We start from the raw sequence: 23,722 nt of genomic DNA, 5'->3' as shown, positions 1-23,722 counted from the left end.
TACTAGGTTTACATGTCAGGAATTGTGAAACTGAGTTTAAATGTATTTGGCTAAGGCGTATGTAAACTTCCGACTTCAACTGTGTGTGTGTGTGTGTGTATATATATATATATATATATTTCGGGGATTGGGAGGACGGTCTGTTAATTTACGGGCTGTGGTCGGAATTAGCATGGCTCTTTTATTTTCTTAGTAGTATGGGATTGGGAAGGACTCGGACGATTTAGGTTTTTGTTGAATTTTGTTTAAATCTAACCGTAATCGACCACACACTCCATCACAGTAGGTGGCGGCATGCACAGTTCACGTTAGTTGGCCGACCGCTAATATATGAAAGAAGAAGACAAGGTTTTTCGGTTTTATCAGGCCGGAAATCGTAACACAGTGAGTGCTGTGTTCGTCAAACAAACTGAAATAGCTGCATGGTAGTTAGAATGTCATTATCACTAGCTGCAGACATACAGTAAGTAATATAAAACGGCAATGTGTATAAAATCTATTCGGTAGTAAGTGGCTGTAATTGATAGGAAAAGTAAAATTTAACAGTAAAATATGTATCGTGGACGGCCTCCACCTCGAGGGTATCCGCCGCCGTACGAGGGCCGTGGTCCACCGCCCCGTGGTCTTACGCCTGGCCGGCCGTATCCTCGGCCTCCATTTAGAGAAGAACGGGGCAGGCCCAGACCGCCGTTTGAGGGTTACCATGACGGGCCACCTCCAGACCAGTACAGACGTTCTCCACCGCGCAGGAGGTATACTTCAGCTGGTTCAGGAAGTCGCAGAGGACCAGGTGGTGAATACTGGGGCAGCGGCCCTCCCCAAAGAGAAGTAAGTACAATCATTATTTGCATGTTACTGCTGCTACCTGACCAGCCTACCACTAGTTAATTACATTGGTAAACGTAGCTATACATTTTTTTTGCTTTACTATGCTAATTAGCGTAACCATTTGATCACTGTTTATTGTTTGCTGAATCAGTAACGTTATCTGGTGTGTATACATTACGTTTTGCAACGGAAACCGTTTATTAATTAAGAACCAATCGGTGGGTAACTGTGTGGGATCGACCTTAATTTGTCCAATAGAAACTCATTTTCGTCACAAAACATTTTCCGCTTGGATTAAACGGTTTCTGTTTGAAATAAATCAAGCAACAGGCGAAACGTTTTGCAACTGAATCGACATAAGGAATATACTTCTGTGCAGGGGAGGAGACAATGAGTATGACAAGTCTCCTCTAACCCAGTTAGCAACCATTCATTTTTCCATTAGACAGTTCTGCAAGGCAAAGTACGTTTGGTACTCCCCAAATATGGAGTTTCGCTGAGCAACTTTAATCTTTTACTGACATCATGCCTGGTATGTGCTTCCAAAAAAAATTAAATTTACTAGCACCCCAAAAAAAGTATTGTTTTTGACCAAATCTCTTCAGAAAGATTACTATAAAAACATTGTCTACTTAATCTATTTAAATACTGGGGTGAAAGTAAGGAGGTCTGGTACAGTGTCCAGGCAAAATCAATAGTGGGGGTACGCAATACCTGTAAAACCTTAGCCTATCACAATAATGAAAACAATTGCTCATTCATCCCCCCTTCTCTCCTCTGTAACTATTCCCCAGGTCGTTGCTGTAAATGAGAATGTGTTTTCAGTCAACTTACCTGGTTAAATAAAATACATAAAAACAAATGTCAAGAAAACTGTAGGCTATTACTCCATTATTTATAATTACCATAAGTGTCAGAGGCAGGACAAATTTGCAAATGGAAACGGGTGGACAGCCTACGCTCCAAAATGCAATGTGGTTCGACAAGAAAACAGAAATTTTACCAAGGCAGAGATGAATGACTGACACGAGACGCGCACAGACAGCAGTGGAGGCATTCATTCTGGACTACTGACCATCACCAAATGTCATTACATTTTTGGTGTTTTGTGTAACAGATGTCTTTTTCCATTCACCACTGTTTGGAGGTTGGAAATATGTTGCTTGTGGATGAACATGTGTGGGTAACCTAGTAAAAGAGCCCTTTTGAAGTGATTGTTTGACAATCAAATGAAAACATGACTGGTTGGGTTTATGCTGATGATGTATTTGGGGAGAGAGGTAAGCAGCCTGAAACCTATAGCAGTAGCCATTGCATGGATTGAGGGAGACAATGCCGTCCTGTCTGATGTTCAGACTCTGCTTGCAGATGTAAGAGAAGAAATCCATACTGCCCTGCCCACTTCACTGTTGTTCCAAGCAGAGGAAACTGCAGTTCTGAAATGCATCAAAAAGCATGAAGACTATTGCCTGAAGCCCATACATGCCGCAGCGTACATGTTGGACCCCAGGTATGCTGGCAAGAGCATCCTGTCTGGTGCAGAGATCAACAAGGCCTATGGTGTCATCTACTGTCTCTCGCCACCTTGGCTTAGATGAGGGCAAGGTTCTTGGCAGTCTGGCGATGTACACTTCCAAGCAAGGGCTTTGGGATGGAGATGCAATTTGGCAGTCGTGCCAACATATCTCATCAGCCACCTGTTGGAAGTGGACTTTGTGGATCTGAGGCTCTTTCCCCTGTTGCCTCATCATCCTCCAAATTCCACCAACATCAGCCACTGGTCCTTGTTTGGGAACACACACCAAAGCACGCAACAGGCTGACCAATACAAGGGTTGAAAAATTGGTGGCTGTCCTAGCAAATTTGAGGCTTTTTGAGCCTGACAATGAGCCATCCTCAACAGGATTTGAGAGTGACAGTGAAGATGAGTCCTCAGAGCCTGGTGTTAAAGAGGAGGTCCAGGGAGAAGACATGAAAGCCTGGGAGGAAGACAACCAAAGCTTTAGTTTCTAGACTCATTTTACAGATGTATATTGAAAATGTTTTTGGGAGATGGATCATTCAATATTCCCTTTTGTTGTTCAGTGAAATCATCCTATGTGAAGAGTCAACTCATTTAATTAAAGTTCAATTTGTAACTAAATAGTTGTTTTTATTTCTATTAGAAGGAATTAAACATAAGTAGACAATTGTAAATAATAAGGTAACAGGTTTATGTTTCTGTCTCCATATGATATGGTAAATATATCCAATGCAAAAATAATCTACTTTTAAATGGTATTAATATTAATTAGCATATTCCTGTTAATTCCCACAAAGTTTCCACCTCTGAAAATTCCCCAAAATGGGGTAAGTCTGTGTCAGAGCTGTGTGTAAGTAGTGTATGCAAACAATTTGGGAATTTCAACACATTAATGTTTCTTAGCCTAACTACGCAACTTATTTTTCTATCCTCAACTCTTAGCCAAGAGAGACTGGCACACAGTATTTATATCAGCTCTCTGATTACAATGAAGAGCAAGACGTGCCACTCTGTTCTTGGCCAGCTGTAGCTTCACTAGGTCTTTCATTGCAGCACTTGACCACACGACTGAACAATAATCACAATAAGACAAAACTAGAGCCTGCAGGACTTGCTTTTTGGAGTGTGGTGTCCAAAAAGCAGAGCATCTGTTTATTATGGACAATCATTGAATCTACATGTTTTGACAATCTAAGGTAAGTCGAGTAATTTAGTCTCTTCAAATTGTTCAGCCACACCATTCATTACCAGATTCAGATGAGGTCTAGAACTTAGGGAATTATTTGTACCAAATACAAAGCTTTTAGTTTTAGAGATGTTCTGGACCAGTTTATTACTGGCCACCCATTCCAAGACAGAATGCAACTCTTTAAGCATTTCATAGGACTTCATTACAGACAGAAATACTCCTCAGTTTCATCAACTGTCCGGGTGGCTGGTCTCTGACGATCCCGCAGATTAAGAAGCTGGATGTGGAGGTCTTGCTGGTGTGGTTACACATGGTCTGCGCTTGTGAGGCCGATTTGGGCGTACTGACAAATTCTTTAAAATAAGGATGCACGATATATCTGTGAACATATCAGAATCGTCCGATACCGATATTTGCATTTTTAGCTAATATCGGCCGATTCTGATATGTTCACAGATATATCGTGCATGTCTATTTCAATGACCCAATGTGCAAAACCGATGTCAAAGCTGACGTGCATACCTATATAACGTAGGTACATGACTATAAGACGCCACGTTAAATTTTGCACTACACGTGCAACACAGCATTCCTAAACTAGCCCACAATGTCTGCTGTGTGGATCGACAGTCAACAAGTCGAGCAGTCATTTGAAAGCATAACAAAATTTCAGCGAGACAACTCAAAGGTGAAATCTATTAAAGTCAAGATAATGGAATTCATTGCCCTTGACAATCGACCGTTCTCTGTCGTGGGTGATGTTTGCTTTCGCCGACTGGTCGAGCACCGGTCCACACTACCAAGTGCGCTATTTTTCAGATGTTGCGCTACAGGAGTTACAGTAATAGCGTCACTGCTATTAGCTTCACGACATGCATATTATGGAATGCCGATTGGGACTTTGAGTGTCAAAAAAGATACAGTAGCACTGTTAAAGCTGTGCAAACACCGGCCACGAACGATGTGTTTATACCGCGTTGGTAATAAAGCATAATTTGTTTGACCGCAAATTCTGGGGTAGCTAGCTTTAGCTTGGTACTGAGCTAGCACCAATACAAGCAGCCTGAAAACAATGACCAGTAGAACCTGCAGTAATTTATTATTCTTAGCAATGATTTAGGAATCCTTGTGAGTGGGTATTAGCTAGGTTGCCACTTGTTGTTGAAATTGAGCTTCAGTTCATTAAAATAAATGGCTAGTCAGCAACTTAACCCTGTTGCCCAAAGCTAATGTTATAAGCAGCCAGCTAGCTTCATCTGGCTAGTGAGGCTTGACCACACTGGGTTATGTCGTGAAGCTAGCCACAATAAGTATTAGGCACAACAATGAAATTTGCAGTTTGCCTTCAAAATAAAAGTATGTTATAGACAGTAATACAAATAGTAGAATTATGGCTTACTTTTATTTTGTAGGCTAACCGCAAAGTCCACTATTGTGGAAAATCCTTATTGTGGCTAGCTTTACATAGATGGGTCCGACACCATAAATCAAATAAGAACTGTCTCATAAATTAGGGTTATTTTAGATGATGACACCTAGCTATATACAGTTGAAGTCAAACGTTTACATACACTTAGGTTGGAGTCATAAACTCTTTTTTTTTTTTTTTTTCAACCACTCCACAAATTTCTTGTTATCAAACTATAGTTGTGGCAAGTCGGTTAGGACATTACTTTGTGCATGACACAAGTCATTTTTCCAACAATTGTTTACAGACAGATTATTTCACTTATAATTTACTGTATCACAATTCTAGTGGGTCAAAAGTTTACATACACTAAGTTGACTGTGCCTTTAAACAGCTTGGAAAATTCCCAAAAATGATGGCATGGCGTTAGAAGCTTCTGAGAGGCTAATTGACATAATTTGAGTCAATTGGAGGTGTACCTGTGGATGTATTTCAAGGCCTACCTTCAAACTCAGTGCCTCTTTGCTTGACATCATGTGGAAATCCAAAGAAATCTTCCAAGACCTCAGGAAAAAAATTGTGGACCTCCACAAATCTGGTTCATCCTTGGGAGCAATTTCCAAACGCCTGAAGGCATTCATCTGGACAAACAATAGTACGCAAGTATGAACACCATGGGACCACGCAGCCGTCATACCGCTCAGGAAGGAGACGCGCTCTGTCTCCTAGAGATGAAATTACTTTGGTTTGAAAAGTGCAAATCAATCCCAGAACAACAGCAAAATACCTTGTGAAGATGCTGGAGGAAACAGGTACAAAAGTATCTATATCCACAGTAAAACGTGTCCTATATCGACCTAACCTGAAAGGCCGCTCAGCAAGGAAGAAGCCACTGCTCCAAAACTGCCATAAAAAAGCCAGACTACAGTTTGCAACTGCACATGGGGACAAAGATTGTACTTTTTGGAGAAATGTCCTCTGTTCTGATGAAACAAAAATAGAACTGTTTGGCCATAATGACCATTGTTATGTTTGGAGGAAAAAGGGGGTGGTTTGCAAGCTGAAGAACACCATCCCAACTGTGAAGCATGGGGGTGGCAGCATCATGTTGTGGGGGTGCTTTGCTGCAGGACTGGTGCACTTCACAAACTAGAAGGCATCATGAAGCAGGATAATTATGTGGATATATTGAAGCAACATCAAGAGATCAGTCAGGAAGTTAAAGCTTGGTCACAAATTGGTCTTCCAAATGGACAATGAACCCAAGCATACTTCCAAAGTTGTGGCAAAATGGCTCAAGGACAACAAAGTCAAGGTATTGGAGTGGCCATCACAAAGCCCGGACCTCACACCTATAGAACATTTGTGGGCAGAACTGAAAAGGCGTGTGCGAGCAAGGAGGCTTACAAACCTGACTCGGTTACACCAGCTCTGTCAGGGGGAATGAGCTAAAATTCACCCAACTTATTGTGGGAAGCTTGTGCAAGGCTACCTGAAATGTTTGACCCAAGTTAAACAATTTAAAGGCAATGCTACCAAATACTAATTAAGTACATGTAAACGTATGACCCACTGGGAATGTGATGAAAGAAATAAAAGCTGAAATAAATCTCTCTCTATTCTGACATTTCACATCCTTAAAAAATAAAGAGGTGATCCTAACTGACCTTAGATTGAATTTTTACTAGGATTAAATGTCAGGAATTGTGAATAACTGAGTTTAAATGTATTTGGCTAAGGTGTATGTAAACTTCCAACTTCAACTGTAGTTAATTTGCTAGCTAACTATAGCTATTGAAACAGATGGTGGTAGTGGTATTTGACGTGTTTTTTTGACATGCAAAGACCCAAATGGCTTTCATAGAGATCCTGGTTGAGAATGAAACGACTGAACAAATGAACAACGAAACAGCACAGCAAGTGAAAGAAATAGGTTTTGATTATGTTTTACTGGTAATGGGGACATAAATAAATGCCAACACCAACTTTTTGGTGTGTGTAACCTTCATCTAGGCAAGCCAGTTAAGAACAAATTATTATTTACAATGACGGCCCAGATGACGCCGGGCCAATTGTGAGCCGCACTATGGGACTCCCAATCACGGCCACAGCCTGGATTTGAACCAGGGAATGTGTGTGAACTATTTAACTGTACTGGAATGCTTAAAAGACTGCTAAAATTGAAAATATCCGTCCCGTTTTTTTTTTGTCAAGGGAAATATCAGATATGGGTATCGGCCAAAAATGTCATATCGGTGCATCACCGTTAAAGCGACGTTAGCTTATGTTAGAGAAATTAACATGAAATTATCTGTTAACAGCTCTGGTGGACACTCCTGTAGCCAGCATGCCAATTGCATGGCCCCTCAACTTTAAACATCTGTGGCATTGTGTTGTCACAACTGCACCTTTTATTGTCCTTTTAATGTTCCCAGCACAATGTTTAATGATTGTGCCGTTTAATCAGCTTCTTGCTATGCCATACCTGTCAGGTGTATGGAATATCATAGCAAAGGAGAAATGCTTGTTAACAGGGATAAACAAATTTATGCACAACATTTGAGAAATTAGCTTTTTGTGCATATGGAACATTTCTGGGATCTTTTATTTCAGCTCATGAAACATGGGACCAACACTTTACATGTTGCGTTTATATTTCTGTTTAGTATAAAGTGGTGTGGCGCAGCCACCTGATTAAAACGTGCTGTGGCAAATGCTGCCTCGCCACACGTTTTCCGGCGGCCCTGGTTGTAGGTAATGAAATAAATAACCTTTCGGGATACTGTACCAACCTGTGCGTGGCAGTAATGAGTGATTTTATTGGTGCTGAAGAGGTGGATTTGGCACGTGATAAAAAAACAATATATAGATTATTTACAGACAATTTTTTGGGGTTGCTTATAAATGTTTAGGAAAGTATGTATCGATGTATCGGTTGCTCACAAACTCCATATTTTGTGAGTACCGAATGTATTTTGACAATGTTTGCAGAGCTGTCTAATGGGAAAATGAATGGTATCTACCTGGGCTAGAGAGAAGACTCGGCATTCATTGTCTCCTCTTCTTCCCTGATACTGGTTAAATTGTTAGCTAGAACTGGAAGTTAGTCCTTGCACGGGCTCATATTGCCTTTTTTACTGGAGCAATGCATCAATTGCACAAAATGCTGTCTTATCATTTCAAAATCCCAGTGTTATGAAACTGATTACATATCTATTTCTGTCATTAGAGATCTCCATCTCCCCGTGGTGGCATCCCCCCTGACCACAGTCTGGTCATCACTGTGGGCAATGAGTTGACTGGACCACCTGGGGTAGGGCTACCCTCAAGAGACTACCCTCCTTACCTGCCAAAGAGGTCCAGTTATGACGGCCCTGATGACCGTGGCCCCAGGAGGCAGAGTCCAAGCAGGGGGAGAAGCCGTCCTCGTAGCCGCAGCCCGGGATTCGGGGGACGGAGCAAGAGCCGTCCTCGTAGCCGCAGCCCGGGATTCGGGGGACGGAGCAAGAGTCGTCCTCGTAGCCGCAGCCCGGGATTCGGGGGACGGAGCAAGAGCCGTCCTCGTAGCCGCAGCCCGGGAATCGGGGGGCGGAGCAAGAGCCGTCCTCGTAGCCGCAGCCCGGGAATCGGGGGACGGAGCAAGAGCCGTCCTCGTAGCCGCAGCCCGGGAATCGGGGGACGGAGTAAAAGCTGTGTCCGAAGTCGCAGCCCTGCAATGGGGGTACGGCGCAAAAGCCGCGCTCGAAGCCCCAGTCCTGAAATGGGGGGACGGAGCAAAAGCCGCGTCAGAAGTCGCAGCCCTGAAATGAAGGGACGGAGCAAAAGCCGGGCCCGAAGCCGCAGTCCTGAAATGGGGGGACGAAGCAAAAGCCGGGCCCGAAGCAAAAGCCCTGAAATGGGGGGACGGAGCAAGAGTCGTGGAAGGAGCAAGAGCCGTCCGCCAAGCAGGTCCCGAAGCAGGAGTGGGAGTCATGGCCAGAGCTATGGACGGGCCCGCGGTATGAGCAGAGCAAAGACTGCTGGTCCACGCAGGAGCCGCAGTGTCAGTACTAGCAGCAGTTGCAGGAGCAGCAGGGGAGGTGATAATAACTTAAAGAAGACAAGTGGGTTCAAGGAGCTGGAGTTGGCCCGTCGCCGCAAAGAGATGGAAGACATGCTGAATATTCCCACAAAGTCCATCCTGAAGAGGCGCATGGACTCTGAGACTGACTCCCCGTCATATGTGCAGGTAGTGGACATGTCATTTTCTTACTATGTTAAATTAATTATGTTGCCTATAGCTGTGTATTGTGTTACCCATCTCTATACTCACTCTAACCCTGTCATCCCACAAGGCGTTTTTTTCTTCATCCAAATTACTATTCATGATAAATTTGGTTATCATAGATTATTATTTTGTTTTTGTTTTGCAGAACAGTGATTCTCCAAGAGTTGACCCTGCTGGTGAGGCTGAGGCAGAGCGTCTTCTCTCAGCTATGAAAGGCATGGACCCTATCATGTTGGCCACCATGCTGGGGGAGCTGAGGGATGACCCACACATGGCCCAGAGTAGGCTGGACCACAGTGGGATTGCAGGGATCCTTGACCTGTTGGGAGGTGCACCTGTACCGCAGGAGGAGAAAAGGAAGAGGGTACCAGACATTGACGATGAGGAGAAGTTCCTTTATGGCGATGAAGATGATGTAGAGCGGGGCAGGGCTCCAGCAGAAGCTCCCCGTCAGCACAGTCTGTCAGAGCTATATGGTGATATTATGAGTGACCCGGCACGCTATGGCACCTCACCGCACCTAGAGGGCCATCCTGGTATTGTAGATCCGAGAAGCTCTCGTCAGCAACAAATGGACATCAGGTATCGGCATCAAAGCAGGTCCTCTGCCATCCCTGACCATAATATCAAGGTTGAAGAGCCTAATGACTACCCACCAGGAACAGGGCCACTGGAAGGGAAGGAGAAGCAAGACGTGGAAGAGTACGAGAAGATCCAGGACCTCCTCAAAACCATCGGGCTGGACCTGGGGGTGACAGAGATCAGCAAGATGGCTGCCAGGACTCAGGAGCGTCTGCATGGAAAGAAGCCCCCTCCGAAAACTCCCTCCCGTCGACCTGGCAAGAGGCGGGATCGCCGTGACTCTTCAGGAAGCTCAGACAGGAGCAGGGGCAGGCGTAGGAGCTGCAGTGGGAGCAGCTCTAGCAGTCGTAGCGACAGCCACAGCCCGAGCCGTAGTAGCAGCCGTGATAACAGCAGGAACCGGAAGAAGTCACCCCCATCTGACAGGCACAGCAACCATGGGAAGACTCGAGGCGGCAGAGAGGTGAGGACTGAGGACAGTAGCTGGGGGCAGAAGGCTTCACAAGCCCCTGAAACTACTCCAGTGCCACCCACCCACCCATCTCTCTCCATGCCTGCCTATGCCCAAGCCCAGGCGCATGGTCTGGTACCACCCAACTATCCACCTCCTGGCTATGGGCAATATGGGAACTGGCCTTACATGCCCCAACAGTGGCCCATGTACCCACCTCCATCTATGGGCATGCCACCTCAATCTCCCATTGAAGATTTTCCGAATGCTCCGCCTTTTGACAGACCATACCTTAAAGTTATCCAGCCAGAGTTGCACCAGGGGGGTGATAGAAAGGGTGAGAATAAACTGATGGCATTGAATAAGTGGATGTTTAATGACTTGTTCATTCCCTATCAATATATACTGTACCAGACAAAAGTTTGGACATACCTATTCATTCCAGGGTTTTTCTTAATTTTTACTATATTTCTACATTGTAGAATAATAGTGAAGACATCAAAACTATGAATTAACACATATGGAATCATGTAGTAACCAAGAAAGTGTTAAACACATTTTTAGATAGCCACCCTTTGCCTTGATGACAGCTTTGCGCTCTTGGCATTCTCTCAACCAGCTTCACCTGGAATGCTTTTCCAACGCTCTTGAAGGAGTAGCCACCCTTTGACTTTAACCTTTATTTAACTAGGCAAGTCAGTTCAGAACAATTCTTCAAATTTTTCTTATTTACAATGACGGCATACAATGGCCAAAGCCGGACGATGCTGGGCCAATTGTGCGCCACCCTATGGGACTCCCAATCATGGCCGGTTGTGATAAAGCCTGGATTCGAACCAGGGTGTCTGTAGTGAAGCCTCTAGCACTGAGATGCAGTGCCTTAGTCCGCTGCGCCACTTGATGATTGCCAAGAGTGTGTAATGCTTTCTCTCAACCACTTTCATGGAGAAGGCTTTTCCAACAGTCTTGAAGGAGTTCCAACATATGCTGAGCACTTTTTGGCTGCTTTTCCTTCACTCTGCGGTCTAACTCATCCCACACCATCTCAATTGGGTTGAGGTTGGGTGATTGTGGAGGCCAGGTCATATGATGCAGCACTCCGTCACTCTCCTTCTTGGTCAAATAGCCCTTACACAGCCTGTAGGTGTGTTTGGTCATTGTCCAGTTGAAAAACAAAATGATACTCCCACTAAATCAGATGGGATGGTGTATTGCTGCAGAATGCTGTGATAGCCATGCTGGTTTAGTGTGCCTTGAATTCTAAATAAGCCACTGACAGTGTCACCAGCAAACATCCCCACACCTCCTCCATGCTTCACGGTGGGAACCACACTTGTGGAGCGTGACCATCCGTTGACCTACTCTGTATCTCACAAAGATATGGCGGTTGGAACCAAACATCTCAAATTTGGACTCATCAGACCAAAGGATAGATTTCCACCGGTCTAATGTCCGTTGCTCGTGTTTCTTGGCCCAAGAAAGTCTCTTCTTATTATTGTTGTCCTTTTAGTAGTGGTTTCTTTGCAGCAAAAAGACCATAAAGGCCTGATTCACACAGTCTCTTCTGTACAGTTGATGTTGAGATGTCTGTTACTTGAACTCTGAAACATTTATTTGGGCTGCAATTTCTGAGGCTTGTTACTCTAATGAACTTATCCTCTGCAGCAGCCATAACTCTGGGTCTTCCTTTCCTCTGGCGGTCCTCATGAGAGCCAGTTTCATCATAGCTCTTGATGATTTTTGCAACTGCATTTGAAGAAACTTTCAACGTTCTTGTAATTTTCCGGTTTGACTGACTTTCATGTCTTAAAGTAATGATGGACCGTTGTTTCTCTTTGCTTATTTGAGCTGTTCTTGCCATAATATGGACTTGGGTTTTTTTACCAATTAGGGCTATCTTCTGTATAACACCCCTACTGTGTCACAATACAACTGATTGGCTCAAATGCATTAAGAAGGAAAGAAATTTCACAAATTAACTTTTAACAAGGCACACATGTTAATTGATCTGGATTCCAGGTGACGACCTCATGAAGCTGGTCGAGAGATTTCCAAGAGTGTGCAAAGCTGTCATCAAGGCCATGGGTGGCTACTTTGAAGAATCTTAAATATAAAATATATTGGGATTTGTTTAACACTTTCTTGGTTACTACGTGATTCCATATGTGTTATTTCATAGTTTTGATGTCTTCACTATTATTCTACATTGTAGAAAATAGTAAAAATTAAGAGAATCCCTGGAATGAGTAGGTATGTCCAAACCTTTGACTGGTAGAGTATATATATTTTTTGATCAATGAAACTGCAGCACATAACTCCTGTCTAATTTTGTACATTTTTCCTGTATAGCATCATCCAATATGGCCCCTCAAGATAATGGCAAGGACAGGAGGGTTTTAGAGGAGCGAAATAATGAAAGCCAAAAACAAAAGGTGGAGTATTCAGCTATCCACTTCAATTCAAATGCCATTTGACACTGTTTTGGCTGGTTTTGTTTTCTTTCCATACACTCGTTCTCTAATGATTCTCCATTCTGTAGGTTCTTGAAGAACGGGAAAAACTGAGACGAGACAGAGAGATCCGCATGAAAAAGAAAGATTATCTCATGAAGGAACTAGAGAGATTGAGGAAACAGCAAGGTACTTCAATCATCTCATTCCTTTCCTATATTTCTTTGTATTTTAAGTCATACATGTTCATTAGGTTTTGTACAGTTGGATAAAAATTGTATTGTCTTGGTAGGGGAGCTTCTGCGCAAAAAGCGGCGTGAAAAGGATGGCCATAAGGACCCGTTACTGTCTGAGATCAGTCGGCTGCAGGAAGAGGTCATGACTCAGATTGCTGAGCTCCGCAAAGAGCACGAGGTAGCAGAGAAGAAACGATCGGAGCTTGACAAGGTGGCTCTCATTCTCGGTCTACAACCAAATGACAAGCCCCGGCGAGAGGGTAGGGGTTCTGCGGACCTTGAGCAGCCAACACACCCACCACCTCCAGAGAAAGAGAAGAAACAGGAGCGTGCTCACATCCGAGAGAGATCACCTGTGGCCCATGCCTCTGCTAAGGTAGAATTCCGTAAGCTGCTCCAGGCACAAGCCAGAGAGCTGAAGTACTGGTAGAACCTTAAAACCTTCATTGCTGCAGAAACATATTTTTTATGCTGAAATTGACATGTAGCCTTCGTTTTATTTTAGAATATCAGTCTAAATGACTTCTTGAATAACTATTCAAAAGGGCTGGTTTGGATGCAAATGTCTACTTGCCCTTGTCTGATCCATTAAATACCAGTAAGCAGTATTTACTTTGAATACCTGGCATTTAGCCTTCTGCTTATACATCAGATATGGGGTTAATCAATGTTGGTGCAACTACTCAGTCTAACCTGGACATTCCGTGTGCTCATATGTTGGTGTTGCCCAAGAGGCAGAGTTGGATCACGATCTTGATTGAAAAGTTCCCTCTTTGTATGCCTATGTCTGACCCAACTGATCTCATAACTGGTCTGCAAATACATGCATGTTTACAAATGAATGTGTTTTATACCTGCAACATAGGTGGAACCTGTTCACTTTCATATGGCCAACAGTTGTGATTAAGCTTAAGCTCTTCCTACATTTTACAATATTTTTTGGAGCTCACTGTATTTGTTTATGAAAGACCACAACCATAACAAACTTTTTCTCTGAAATTGTTTCTGTAGATGCCAAACTCAGTAAGATGTTTGCGTTAGAAGCTTGGATATAGGGTATTTACATTCATAAATTGAAAGGCGGCCATCTTTTCCCCCAGTTTGTAATTTAACTCTCATTTAATCGAAAGCATTTTTCGCTATCAACGTGTAGCTAGAAGATAAGAGATTAGTTGGGATGAATACTTTGCATACAGAGAGGGATCCTAATTATGTGGCCTGTTTTAATCCCTTTCAGTGGCTCTAATTCTTTCAAATTTGTGTTTTAAAAAGAGAATGTTAATAGGGTGGTCACTCATCTCTAATTTCTCATTCAAAAAACGTAATCATAAGGTATTCAATTTAAATCATTTAAGTTATTAAATATGGAAACTGTGTATTGTTTGAAGACAAGAATACACCAAAATGTAACATTTTATCTTTACAGTAGAGCGGCTTGGCATCTTAAAAGTCAAATGGATTTTAATGGTGAGGGTGCATACACTTGTAGGAATTCAAATATGACGTCATGGTTTTACCACTAATTCCATGGAGTTTTTTAAACTACGGCGCGCAACATGGTTCAGTGCCCCAATAAATCAGCACAATATACTTTTCCCGATTTTTCAAATTGCCTGCGTCATGGCGTTTAACTTGGATCATGTATACTGGGCTTATGACGATACAAAGAAGAGTAACGGAGAGCAACGTACAATACGGCAAACTTGGTAAACAAGGCATTGGTTGTAAGTGCGTGGGTGCCGCAATCTTTATGACCTCTGCTATTGGAAACTCGACTCTGAATTTTAGCTGTTTGGTTGAGAGGAGTGAATCTCTTTAAATATCATACTTGATGTTTTTCCACTCTACACTCATGGTCTGTGAACAGCACTCATTGAGTCCATTTCTCTCGACTGCTTTGCTCTGCTCACAAATCAGTACTTAATTTGATTTTTGACCATTAATTGGTGGAGATTAGCGTACAAGGATACGACGATATGAGTCCTATATTAGTCTTAAACAGGATTCTCTGATAACTCACGAGTAACTCCCTCAAGGCTGGAACACAGATCGCCTATGTTGCCAAGGTAAGAGATTTTGAAAACTTCAGTGTTTGGGGATCATCGTAAAATTCTCTTTATCGAACATCTGTTTTAATTTTTAACACTCAAATGTATTTTTTTGTCTGCTTCCTCCAGGCCTATTTCGCTCTTTTGCTGACTTGTGTAACTTCTGTTCTTCATTAGGCAGCATCGTCGTCCTCAAGAGCCTCTCCTGAAAAAACGAAGAAGAAAGCCCCTGCCAGTACCCAGCCTCCTGAGACTCCAGCAGACCTGTTTGAACACTATGACGCTGGGAACCACTGGTGCAAAAGCTGCAATGTCACCTGTGGTTCCATGTTCGATTTTTTCACGCACTTGCACAGCAAATCGCACCGAAAGGTTTGTGTACTATTTGTAGAATGTCCCAGTAAGACTCCAGCTTCAGCAGTTCCGTGCTCAGGAGTTCTGCTGTGGAACCAGTCACATATCATACAGACTACAGAGAACAGCCAAACTATCCTTGCTAAGCCACGCAGTAAACAAACACTGAGCTAGCTACAGTGTTGCTGAATGTAGTCTTATTAATATATTTTGCAAGTGGTTAGGAAGCTGTGCTGTACTTGCGCTCCAGCCATGTTGGTAACTGCAAGATAAACAATTAGATTGCATGGCCAGAACTACTGCTTTATAATACATTATTAGCTAGCATTGTGTGACTGGTTTGGTGATGGTATGATAGATAGCTAGTCGAGTTTACATTTTAACTTTATATTTAAATTGCTTTCTGATAAACACTCAGATGGACTCATCTCTTTACAGGCCTTGTTAACTATGAAGTCAGCTAGCTAGCTAGCTACCTTGAAAAGAAATGCAGCAGACTCCTGATTATGATGCTGAAAGCCTATTGGCTGTTCTCGGCAAGGATCTCTTGAGCACAGAGCTGAGGGGCTGATCGGCTGGAGCTGTACCCTTCTTGGATATTCGATCATACTCAGTGAATTGAAGAGCTTTTGTTTACTATCACGAGTGCTGTCTCCTGTTCCTGTTTTTTGTCCCCCATCACTGGCCTGATTTATTTTTACCTTTTCATTTGAACTGTTCAGTCCCTTGTATTTTTACAGCAGATTGGTTATGCTTTTTTGTTTGCCACTTTGCAGACTCAGGATCCTTACAATCGACCGTGGGCGTCAAGTTCCTCCAACAATGAGAAGAATAAGATTCACTCTTCAGGAGAGAAAATGACTAAACCTGCTAAAGGTACAAACTTAAATCTTTTATTTTTCCCTTCTAAATATTTATTATGTACTGTTAAATGTTGTTAGCAATCTTTTACTGCCACAGTTTGCAGACACTGAATTCAAAATATGCATAAGAAATAAGCATTGATTTCTAAATGCAATGTAAAGCCGATCCTATTTTGGGCAACCTTTAGTCAAGTACCAATGTCGACAGTGGGTATCATAAGTATTCACCTCCTTGGATTTCTTTACATTTTGTACTACACAGTGGAATTGAAATGGATTTGTCAACATTTTGTGAACGATCTTCAAAAAATAACATTTGTCAAATAATTATATTTTAAATGTATGAAAAGTTAAACTCTAATATACCTTGATTGGATAAGTATTCGCCTTGAGTCAATACATGTTAGAAACACCTTTAGCAGGTATTACAGCTGTCAGTCTTCTTGGGTACGTCTTTATTAAAAGCTTTGCATACCTGGATTGTGCATTATTCGCCAATTTATTATTTTCAAAATTCTTCAAGCTCTGTTAGTGTTGGGGATCATGGCTGTACCGCAATTTAAGTCTTGCCATACATTTTAAAGCATATTTAAGTCAACTAACTTGGCCTCTCAGGAACATTCACTGTCCTCTTAGTAAGTGACTCCAGTGTAGATTTGGCCTTTTGTTGTAGGTTATTGTCCTGTTGAAAGGTGATTCCTCCCCAGTGTCTGGTGTAAAGCAGCCTGAAGCAGATTTTCCTCTAGGATTTTGCCTGTGCTTAGCACCATCCCATTTATTTTTATCTGGAAAAACTCCCCGTCTTTGCTGATGTCAAGCATACCCATACCATGATGCAGCCATCACCATTCTTGAAAATAACCAGGCCGTTACTCAGTGACGTGTTGGATTTAGCCAAAACATAACGTTGTCCATTTAGGCCAAAAAGTGTATTCCTTTGCTGTGTTTTCTTGCACTATAACTATATAGTGCCTTGATGCATGTTTTGGGATACTTTTATTCTGTATATTTATATTGTTCTTTTCACTCTGTCATTTAGGTCATTATTGTGGAGTCACTACAATGTTGTTGATCCGTCCTCTGTTTTCTCCCATCACAGCCATTGAACTCTCTGTAGCTGTTTTAAAATCACCCGTGGTTTCTTGGTGACATCCCTGAGCAGTTTCCTTCCTGTCCTGCAGCCCAATTCAGGATGATGACTATCTTTGTTGTGTCTGGGTGGTTTAGTACATCATCCACAGTATAATTATTAAAGAGATATTCAAAGTCTGATTTGTTATTATTACCCATCTACCAATCACTGCCCTTTATGAGGCTTTCGAAAAGCTCCCTGGTCTTTGTAGTTAAATCTGTGCTTGAAATTAAATTCTTGACTGAGGGAACTTAGATTTTTTTTTGTATATATATAATTTGTAAATATTTGTAGAATTTTCTTTCCACTTTGACGTTAAGGAGTATTTTGTCTAGGTCAATTACAAAAAAAATCACAATTAAATCTGTTTCATTCCCACTTTGTAATGTCATTTATTTTGAAAAATTCCATGGGGGTTGAGTACTTATGATATCCACTATGTATACAAATGTTGATGTTATGTGTATATGTATGCTTACGGAACAGACCTAAATGTAGTAATCTACTTTTACAATAGGTTTTCTTCCATGGGGAGCATAGTAAAGGTACAAATCTGTGATTGTTCCCTGTGACCATTAGGTGTTTTTAAAAACGTCTCTTTTTTCTCTCATAGGATCTGAGTTTTTGGTGCCAGTGAGGGGATATTATTGCCAGCTTTGCGAGGAGTTTTGCGGGGATGCAATTTGCGCTGAAGATCATGCCACGAGTCAACCTCACAATGAGAAATACAAGGTAGGCCATTTCTAGTTGGGAGTAGGGCATTATTTCACCGTGAGGTACATTTAATCTGAAATTCGGCACTCTGGTTTGGACTCCTGGAGCTTTTGGGAGTATTCTACAAAATGTTTTGTAGAATTCTTGAAAATAACTGTTTCAGGGTGCGATTTGCAAGACTCACGTTTAACATGATGTTAGCAAGCTAGCTTGTTTACAATGGGTAAAAAGTTCCACGCAACTTGTGCTGCTGCGTCACATTACCTGGTACTCTGGTCCTGAATCTTGGACCTGCTACTCAGGTCCAGGATTAATTTCAGCCAAGGTTCTTTTGCGTTTCAAACATACTTTATAGCGCAGATCAGGGTACCAAACGCTCCAGGATCCTGATCAAAAGTGACCTAAGGCTTTGTTTGGGAAATGCTTTTGTCATGCAATGTCCTCAAGTTAAGTGTTGAACAGTAAGAGGTCGACCGATTTGATTTTTCAACGCCGATACCGATTATTGGAGGACCAAAAAAATCCGATACCGATTAATCTGCCTATTTTTTAAATATTTTTTTCATTTTATTTTTTATATATGTATTTGTAATAATGACAATTACAACAATACTGAATTAACACTTAAAAGTGTTTAAGTTCCTTGCTCAGAACATGAGAACATATGAAAACTGGTGGTTCAATATTCCCAGTTAAGAAGTTTTAGGTTTTAGTTATTATAGGAATTATATAACTATTTCATTCTATACCATTTGTATTTCATATAACTTTGATTTTTGGAAGTTCTTATAGGCACTATAGTATTGCCAGCCTCATCTCGGGGTTGATAGGCTTGAAGTCATAAACAGCGCTGTGCTTCAAGCATTGCGAAGTGCTGCTGGCAAACGCAGGAAAGTGCTGTTTGAAGGAATGCTTACGAGCCTGCTGCTGCCTACCACCGCTCAGTCAGACTGCTCTATCAAATATCAAATCATAGACCTAATTATAATATAATAAACACACAGAAATATGAGCCTTAGGTCATTAATATGGTAAAATCCGGAAACTATCATTTCGAAAACAAAACATTCTTTCAGTGAAATACGGAACTGTTGCATATTTTATAGAACGGGCCGGGCCATAAGTCTACATATTGCTGTTACATTGCACAACCTTCAATGTTATTATGTAAAATTCTGGCAAATTAATTATGGTCTTTGTTAGGAAGAAATGGTCTTCACACAGTTTGCAACGAGCCAAGCGACCCAAACTGCTGCATATACCCTGACTTTGCTTGCACCGAACGCAAGAGAAGTGACACAATTTCCCTAGTTAATACTCCCTGCTAACATTAATTTATTTTGACTAAATATGCAGGTTTAAAAAATATATACTTCTGTGTATTGATTTTAAGAAAGGCATTGATTTTTATGGTTAGGTACATTGGTGCAACGATTGTGCTTTTTGATGATGGATTTGTTTTTTTATAAGATAAGTGTAAACGCTAGCTAGCAACTTAGCTTGGCTCCTTGCTGCACTCGCGTAACAGGTGGTCTGCCTGCAACAGTCTCCTCGTGGATTGCAATGTAATCCCAATTCCCGATTGAGATGAAATATTGAATTCGGCCCTAATTAATCGGCCAGGCCATGCCGAACACTACTACTGAATTTATTTATTTGTGCGCACAGTAGTCTTTTATTCTCTGCTTTACTATGATCAAATGGTATCGGAAATATGACTTTAGCCTTACAAACCGCATAGCATATCATTACAGCAGTTGCTTGTATATACCGGTATGTTGGCTAACTAACGTTAGTTGGCTACTAATACATCGAACTTGCCAGTACATTAACTATCTAAAGAACTACCCACGTTTATTGACTTGATTATTTACGTCATTCTTAGCTAAGTGGTATAGTCGTTCAGCGTTTGCAATGGACATTGTTAATGAAGTCATAAGAAGTCTAGCTAGTCATTTGTTAGTTATTCTAACAAGCTAGCAAGATGTTGCATAGCAGCATCAACTTCCGGTAGACAGGTGAAGCGTTAGTAAGGGTACTGTTAGTTTACAGTATACTAAAATGAACATGTAGTATATACTCATTAAATATGTAGTATGCAGTATGTTACTATAGGTGTTCAAACACAGCCATAAATTACAAAATTATATACATATTTCCTCAAATCTGCAAACCAAGTTTTTTGTTCACCTAGCCACTGTCACAAACCGTTAACTTAAGCATTTTCTAACCCCCCCGCCGCAAAAACGATATTAGCATGTTTAAATATCATGTCCAAGCCATCCCAAAGTCTCCAGATTGTGTTGTCAATGACTTGGTTTGAAGTTATAAGAGAATTTGGACATGACCTTTAAAACATGCTAATATTGGGTACATTGGCTCACAATAGTTTTTGGTTAGAAAATGCTAATGTTAGTGTTTGGTGTCAATGGCTAGGTAAACAAACTCAAATTGTATATTGCAGTCTCTTTGTCCATAAACTGCTTACAAGGTAAGGAAACAAACATGTTTTTGTAATTTGGGTAGACTGTTCCCTTGAAGTCAAATTTTGGGACAGCTTGTTTACATTTCACTCTAATGACTTGAATATTTCTTTGGTCCTTCTGCCAGAAACGAATGTATGAGTATCCGCTCTACGAACAGAGAAGGAACCTGGATCGTCAAGCTGGACTCACGTTGGAAGTTAGTGACAAAAAGCACTCTGAGCTTAAACGTAAACACGAAGAGGAAGAGTCCAAAAAGAGCAAAGAGAAGGAGGAAGGGAAACCTAAACGCAGTAAAAAGGAGGAGGAGAAGTCTAAACACAAAAGGGAGGATGATGTGGAGAGGGTCAAGTACAGCAAAAATGAGGAAGAAGAGAGGTATTTGTACCGCAAGAGAGAGGAGGAGGAGCGGTACAAACATGGTAAGGAGGGAGGAGAGAGGCCCAAGTACAGTAAGAAGGAGGACGACGAGAGATACAAGCATGGCAATGAGGAGGAGCGGTTCAAAAATCGCAGGGAAGAGGAGGAGTGGTTCAAAAATCGCAGGGAAGAGGAAGAGCGGCTCAAAAACCGTAGAGAGGATGAAGACAGGCCTAGGTTTAGCAGGGTAGAGGAGAGACCCAAGTTTAATTGGAGGGATAATGAGCAGGAGGAAGAGGAAGACCGGTCCAGATATGGGAAGTGGAAAGAGCCCAATCCCAAATGTAGCAAGAAAGAGGAGGAGAGGTATAGATCAGAGAGGGAGGAAGGGAAACCTAAGAATGAAAAGGAGGAAAGACAATCAAGAAAAGAGAAGGGTGGGTGTCAAAGGGAGGAGACGTCAGGATCTAGAAAGCAGTCTGAGCCTGAGAAACCCAGTGACCCTCCCAAAGTGTTCTGTGGTCCTAATCCAGCATTGAGAGCAAAGCTGCGCAAGAAAAGTGAGGAAACTGCCAAAGTGGAACCGAAGCCTCCATCTGCCTTCGGTAAGTTCAGCTGGAAAAAGAAACTAGAAAATGAGCTTGCGAAGGAGGCTGAGAGAGTGGCTGTTGAGTTCCTGAAGGAAGATGAGGAGGTTGAAGAGGATGACGACCCAGATGCATTTTCAAAGTCTTTGGCCGCAGCCAAGAGCATTGCTATCAAACTGTCAGGGAAGACGGTCATCTCCCCAACTAGCGCATGGGTACCCTTCAACTCTGGGAAAATACGCCCAAACCTTCCTGCTCCTTCCACGGTCCTGAGAAAACCCTCTGGACTTGGGCCCTGGGTATATGCTAAACCGGCCCCTCTCAACACCTTTCTCTCTATCAGACCACCCGGTGACAGTGACGTGACCCCTCTTCCTGTCATACAGAACCAGCCTAAAAATGACCCAGTACTGGCAGCAGACATAATTTCCAAAGCTTTCTGTGGTGAGGAAGTGGATTTGAAGAAGTCAGCAGAGGGCACTGGGAAGCCAGGTCCCACTTCACCAGACGAAAAGAAAGCTTCCACAGCAGAGTCTTTTAGTCAAGCCTCCACATCTACTCCTTCAGCAGTGATGCCCGAGTTCAAGACTCCCCTGCCTCCCCTGACCATGATGACCATGAAGTTTGATGTATCTGCACCAGGAGTCCCTGAGAGTGAGCAGAATGTCCCTGTGATGGTCACACCCCCTCCTTTCATGCAGAGACCCCCAAGTGAGGTGATGAACAAATCAGAAAAACCAAAGTCTAATCTAGCTGCCGCAAAAGCCCAAGATTTATTTGACATATTCTATAGCAGCATTACCACAGCCAGTACCACATCCATCACCAGCACAGCCACGAAAGTAGTTGTAGACTCCAAAGGTGAAACAAATGACTCAAAGAACAGCGAAGCCTTGGCGACTACTGCCTCACAAATGGAGCAAACCCAACCCGAGCTAGCAGCTCTTGATAACAGTAACACCCATGAAACTGAAACTCAGGAGTCAGAGACTGACAGTGGGTTTGACCCGCAGGCCACTAAAGCAGTTGTAGAGTCCAAAGCTGCACTGAATAACTCAAATAACAGCGAAGCCTTGGAGGGTACGGCCCCACAAACAGAGCAAGCCCAACCCGAGCTCCCAGATCTTGACAACCGTAACGCTGTTGAAACCGACACTCAGGAGTCAATGGAGACTGAGAGTGGGTTTGACCCACAGGCCACTAAAGCAGTGGCAGAGTCCAAAGCTGCACCGAATGACTCAAATAACAGCGAAGCCTTGGAAGCTACGGCCCCACAAACAGAGCAAACCCAACCAGAGTTCACAGCTCTTGACAACAGTAACACCATTGAAACCAACACTCAGGAGTCAATGGAGACTGAGAGTGGGTCTGACCCGCAGCCCAAGGAAGAGACTCCCGAGGATGCCCCCGTACAACTGGATAACCCATCAGATTCTCTGGGTATCTCAACAGAGACCCTGGATCTCCCAACAGAAGTGCTGGGCTTAGACCTCTTTGATTTTAATCTTGAGTAACAGACTCCACTAGACAGCAGGCCGTTGGGAATTTGTGTTTTTAGGTAGTTGATGGGATTAGACGGGAACAAGTAGTAACCCACACAAATACTGCTGATTCGGAAACTAAGCCCTGTTAACTTGATGGCCGTAGCAGGCAGCTCGAATTTGAATGGAGTGAAACTTCCACTAAAAGACTTGACTTTCATATTAAGTGATGATTCTTCAGAACTTTAGAAGCTTGTTCTGCAAGCCTTTTGTCTTGAGAATTTTACTTCTTCGTTCAGCAAAACCTTTCTTTACTTCTTAAAAGGTAATGTACTGTACCATGCTTATTGATTACTATGGTTTTTGGTATATCCACCTTCAGACTCTTAAGAAATGTGTTATTTTCTCTTTAAATGATTGAAAGGTATTTTAATACAGGAACAAGAACTCACGTTTAAGAAGAAAACAGAATTTGGTAAGGTAGTGCAGCATGGACCAAAAGATATCTGAACATGGCTTTCTTTGACAATTACACCATGTAATATCTGTCACTCTTTACAGCACCCTCCAGAAAAGAAGATGTGGATATAGATACTCATGAACATAACCTTGGAATTGTTGATCTTTTTAAAAAAAAAAACTCATTTGTTCACTGACTTTACTATGCTCAATGTTATTCTGTGTTAGTGAAAATTAATACAAAAAAAATGGTTGTCCTTTATCTGTTGTTGCTAAAGTAGAGTTCAAATAAATTTCAGTGACCACAA

The 23,722-nt window shown here is 42.3% G+C and overlaps 1 protein-coding gene across 3 annotated transcripts; it reads left to right on the top strand.

The window, feature by feature from the left end:
• Positions 1–355: 355 nt before the first annotated feature.
• On the top strand, positions 356–23,722 carry LOC139410893 (zinc finger protein 318-like). 3 transcript variants are annotated; one of them, XR_011634547.1, is made up of 11 exons: positions 356–828; positions 8,177–9,175; positions 9,360–10,584; positions 12,597–12,679; positions 12,787–12,886; positions 12,990–13,309; positions 15,159–15,353; positions 16,112–16,211; positions 17,944–18,062; positions 20,655–23,280; positions 23,394–23,720. XR_011634547.1 is itself a non-coding variant. In XM_071156544.1 (10 exons), the coding sequence occupies exons 1-10, from the start codon at positions 553–555 to the stop codon at positions 22,986–22,988; spliced, it is 5,751 nt and encodes a 1,916-aa protein (XP_071012645.1). In that variant the 5' UTR covers positions 356–552; the 3' UTR covers positions 22,989–23,722. The 3 variants fall into 3 exon arrangements, 1 of the variants encoding a protein (XP_071012645.1); XR_011634545.1 differs by having other exon boundaries at positions 20,655–23,430; positions 23,517–23,719; XM_071156544.1 differs by having other exon boundaries at positions 20,655–23,722.

Source organism: Oncorhynchus clarkii, chromosome 1 (genome assembly GCF_045791955.1).
Source record: "Oncorhynchus clarkii lewisi isolate Uvic-CL-2024 chromosome 1, UVic_Ocla_1.0, whole genome shotgun sequence".
Lineage (NCBI taxonomy): Eukaryota > Metazoa > Chordata > Actinopteri > Salmoniformes > Salmonidae > Oncorhynchus > Oncorhynchus clarkii.
Note: the sequence above shows the minus strand (reverse complement) of the source record. Positions and strands in the feature narration are given on the sequence as shown.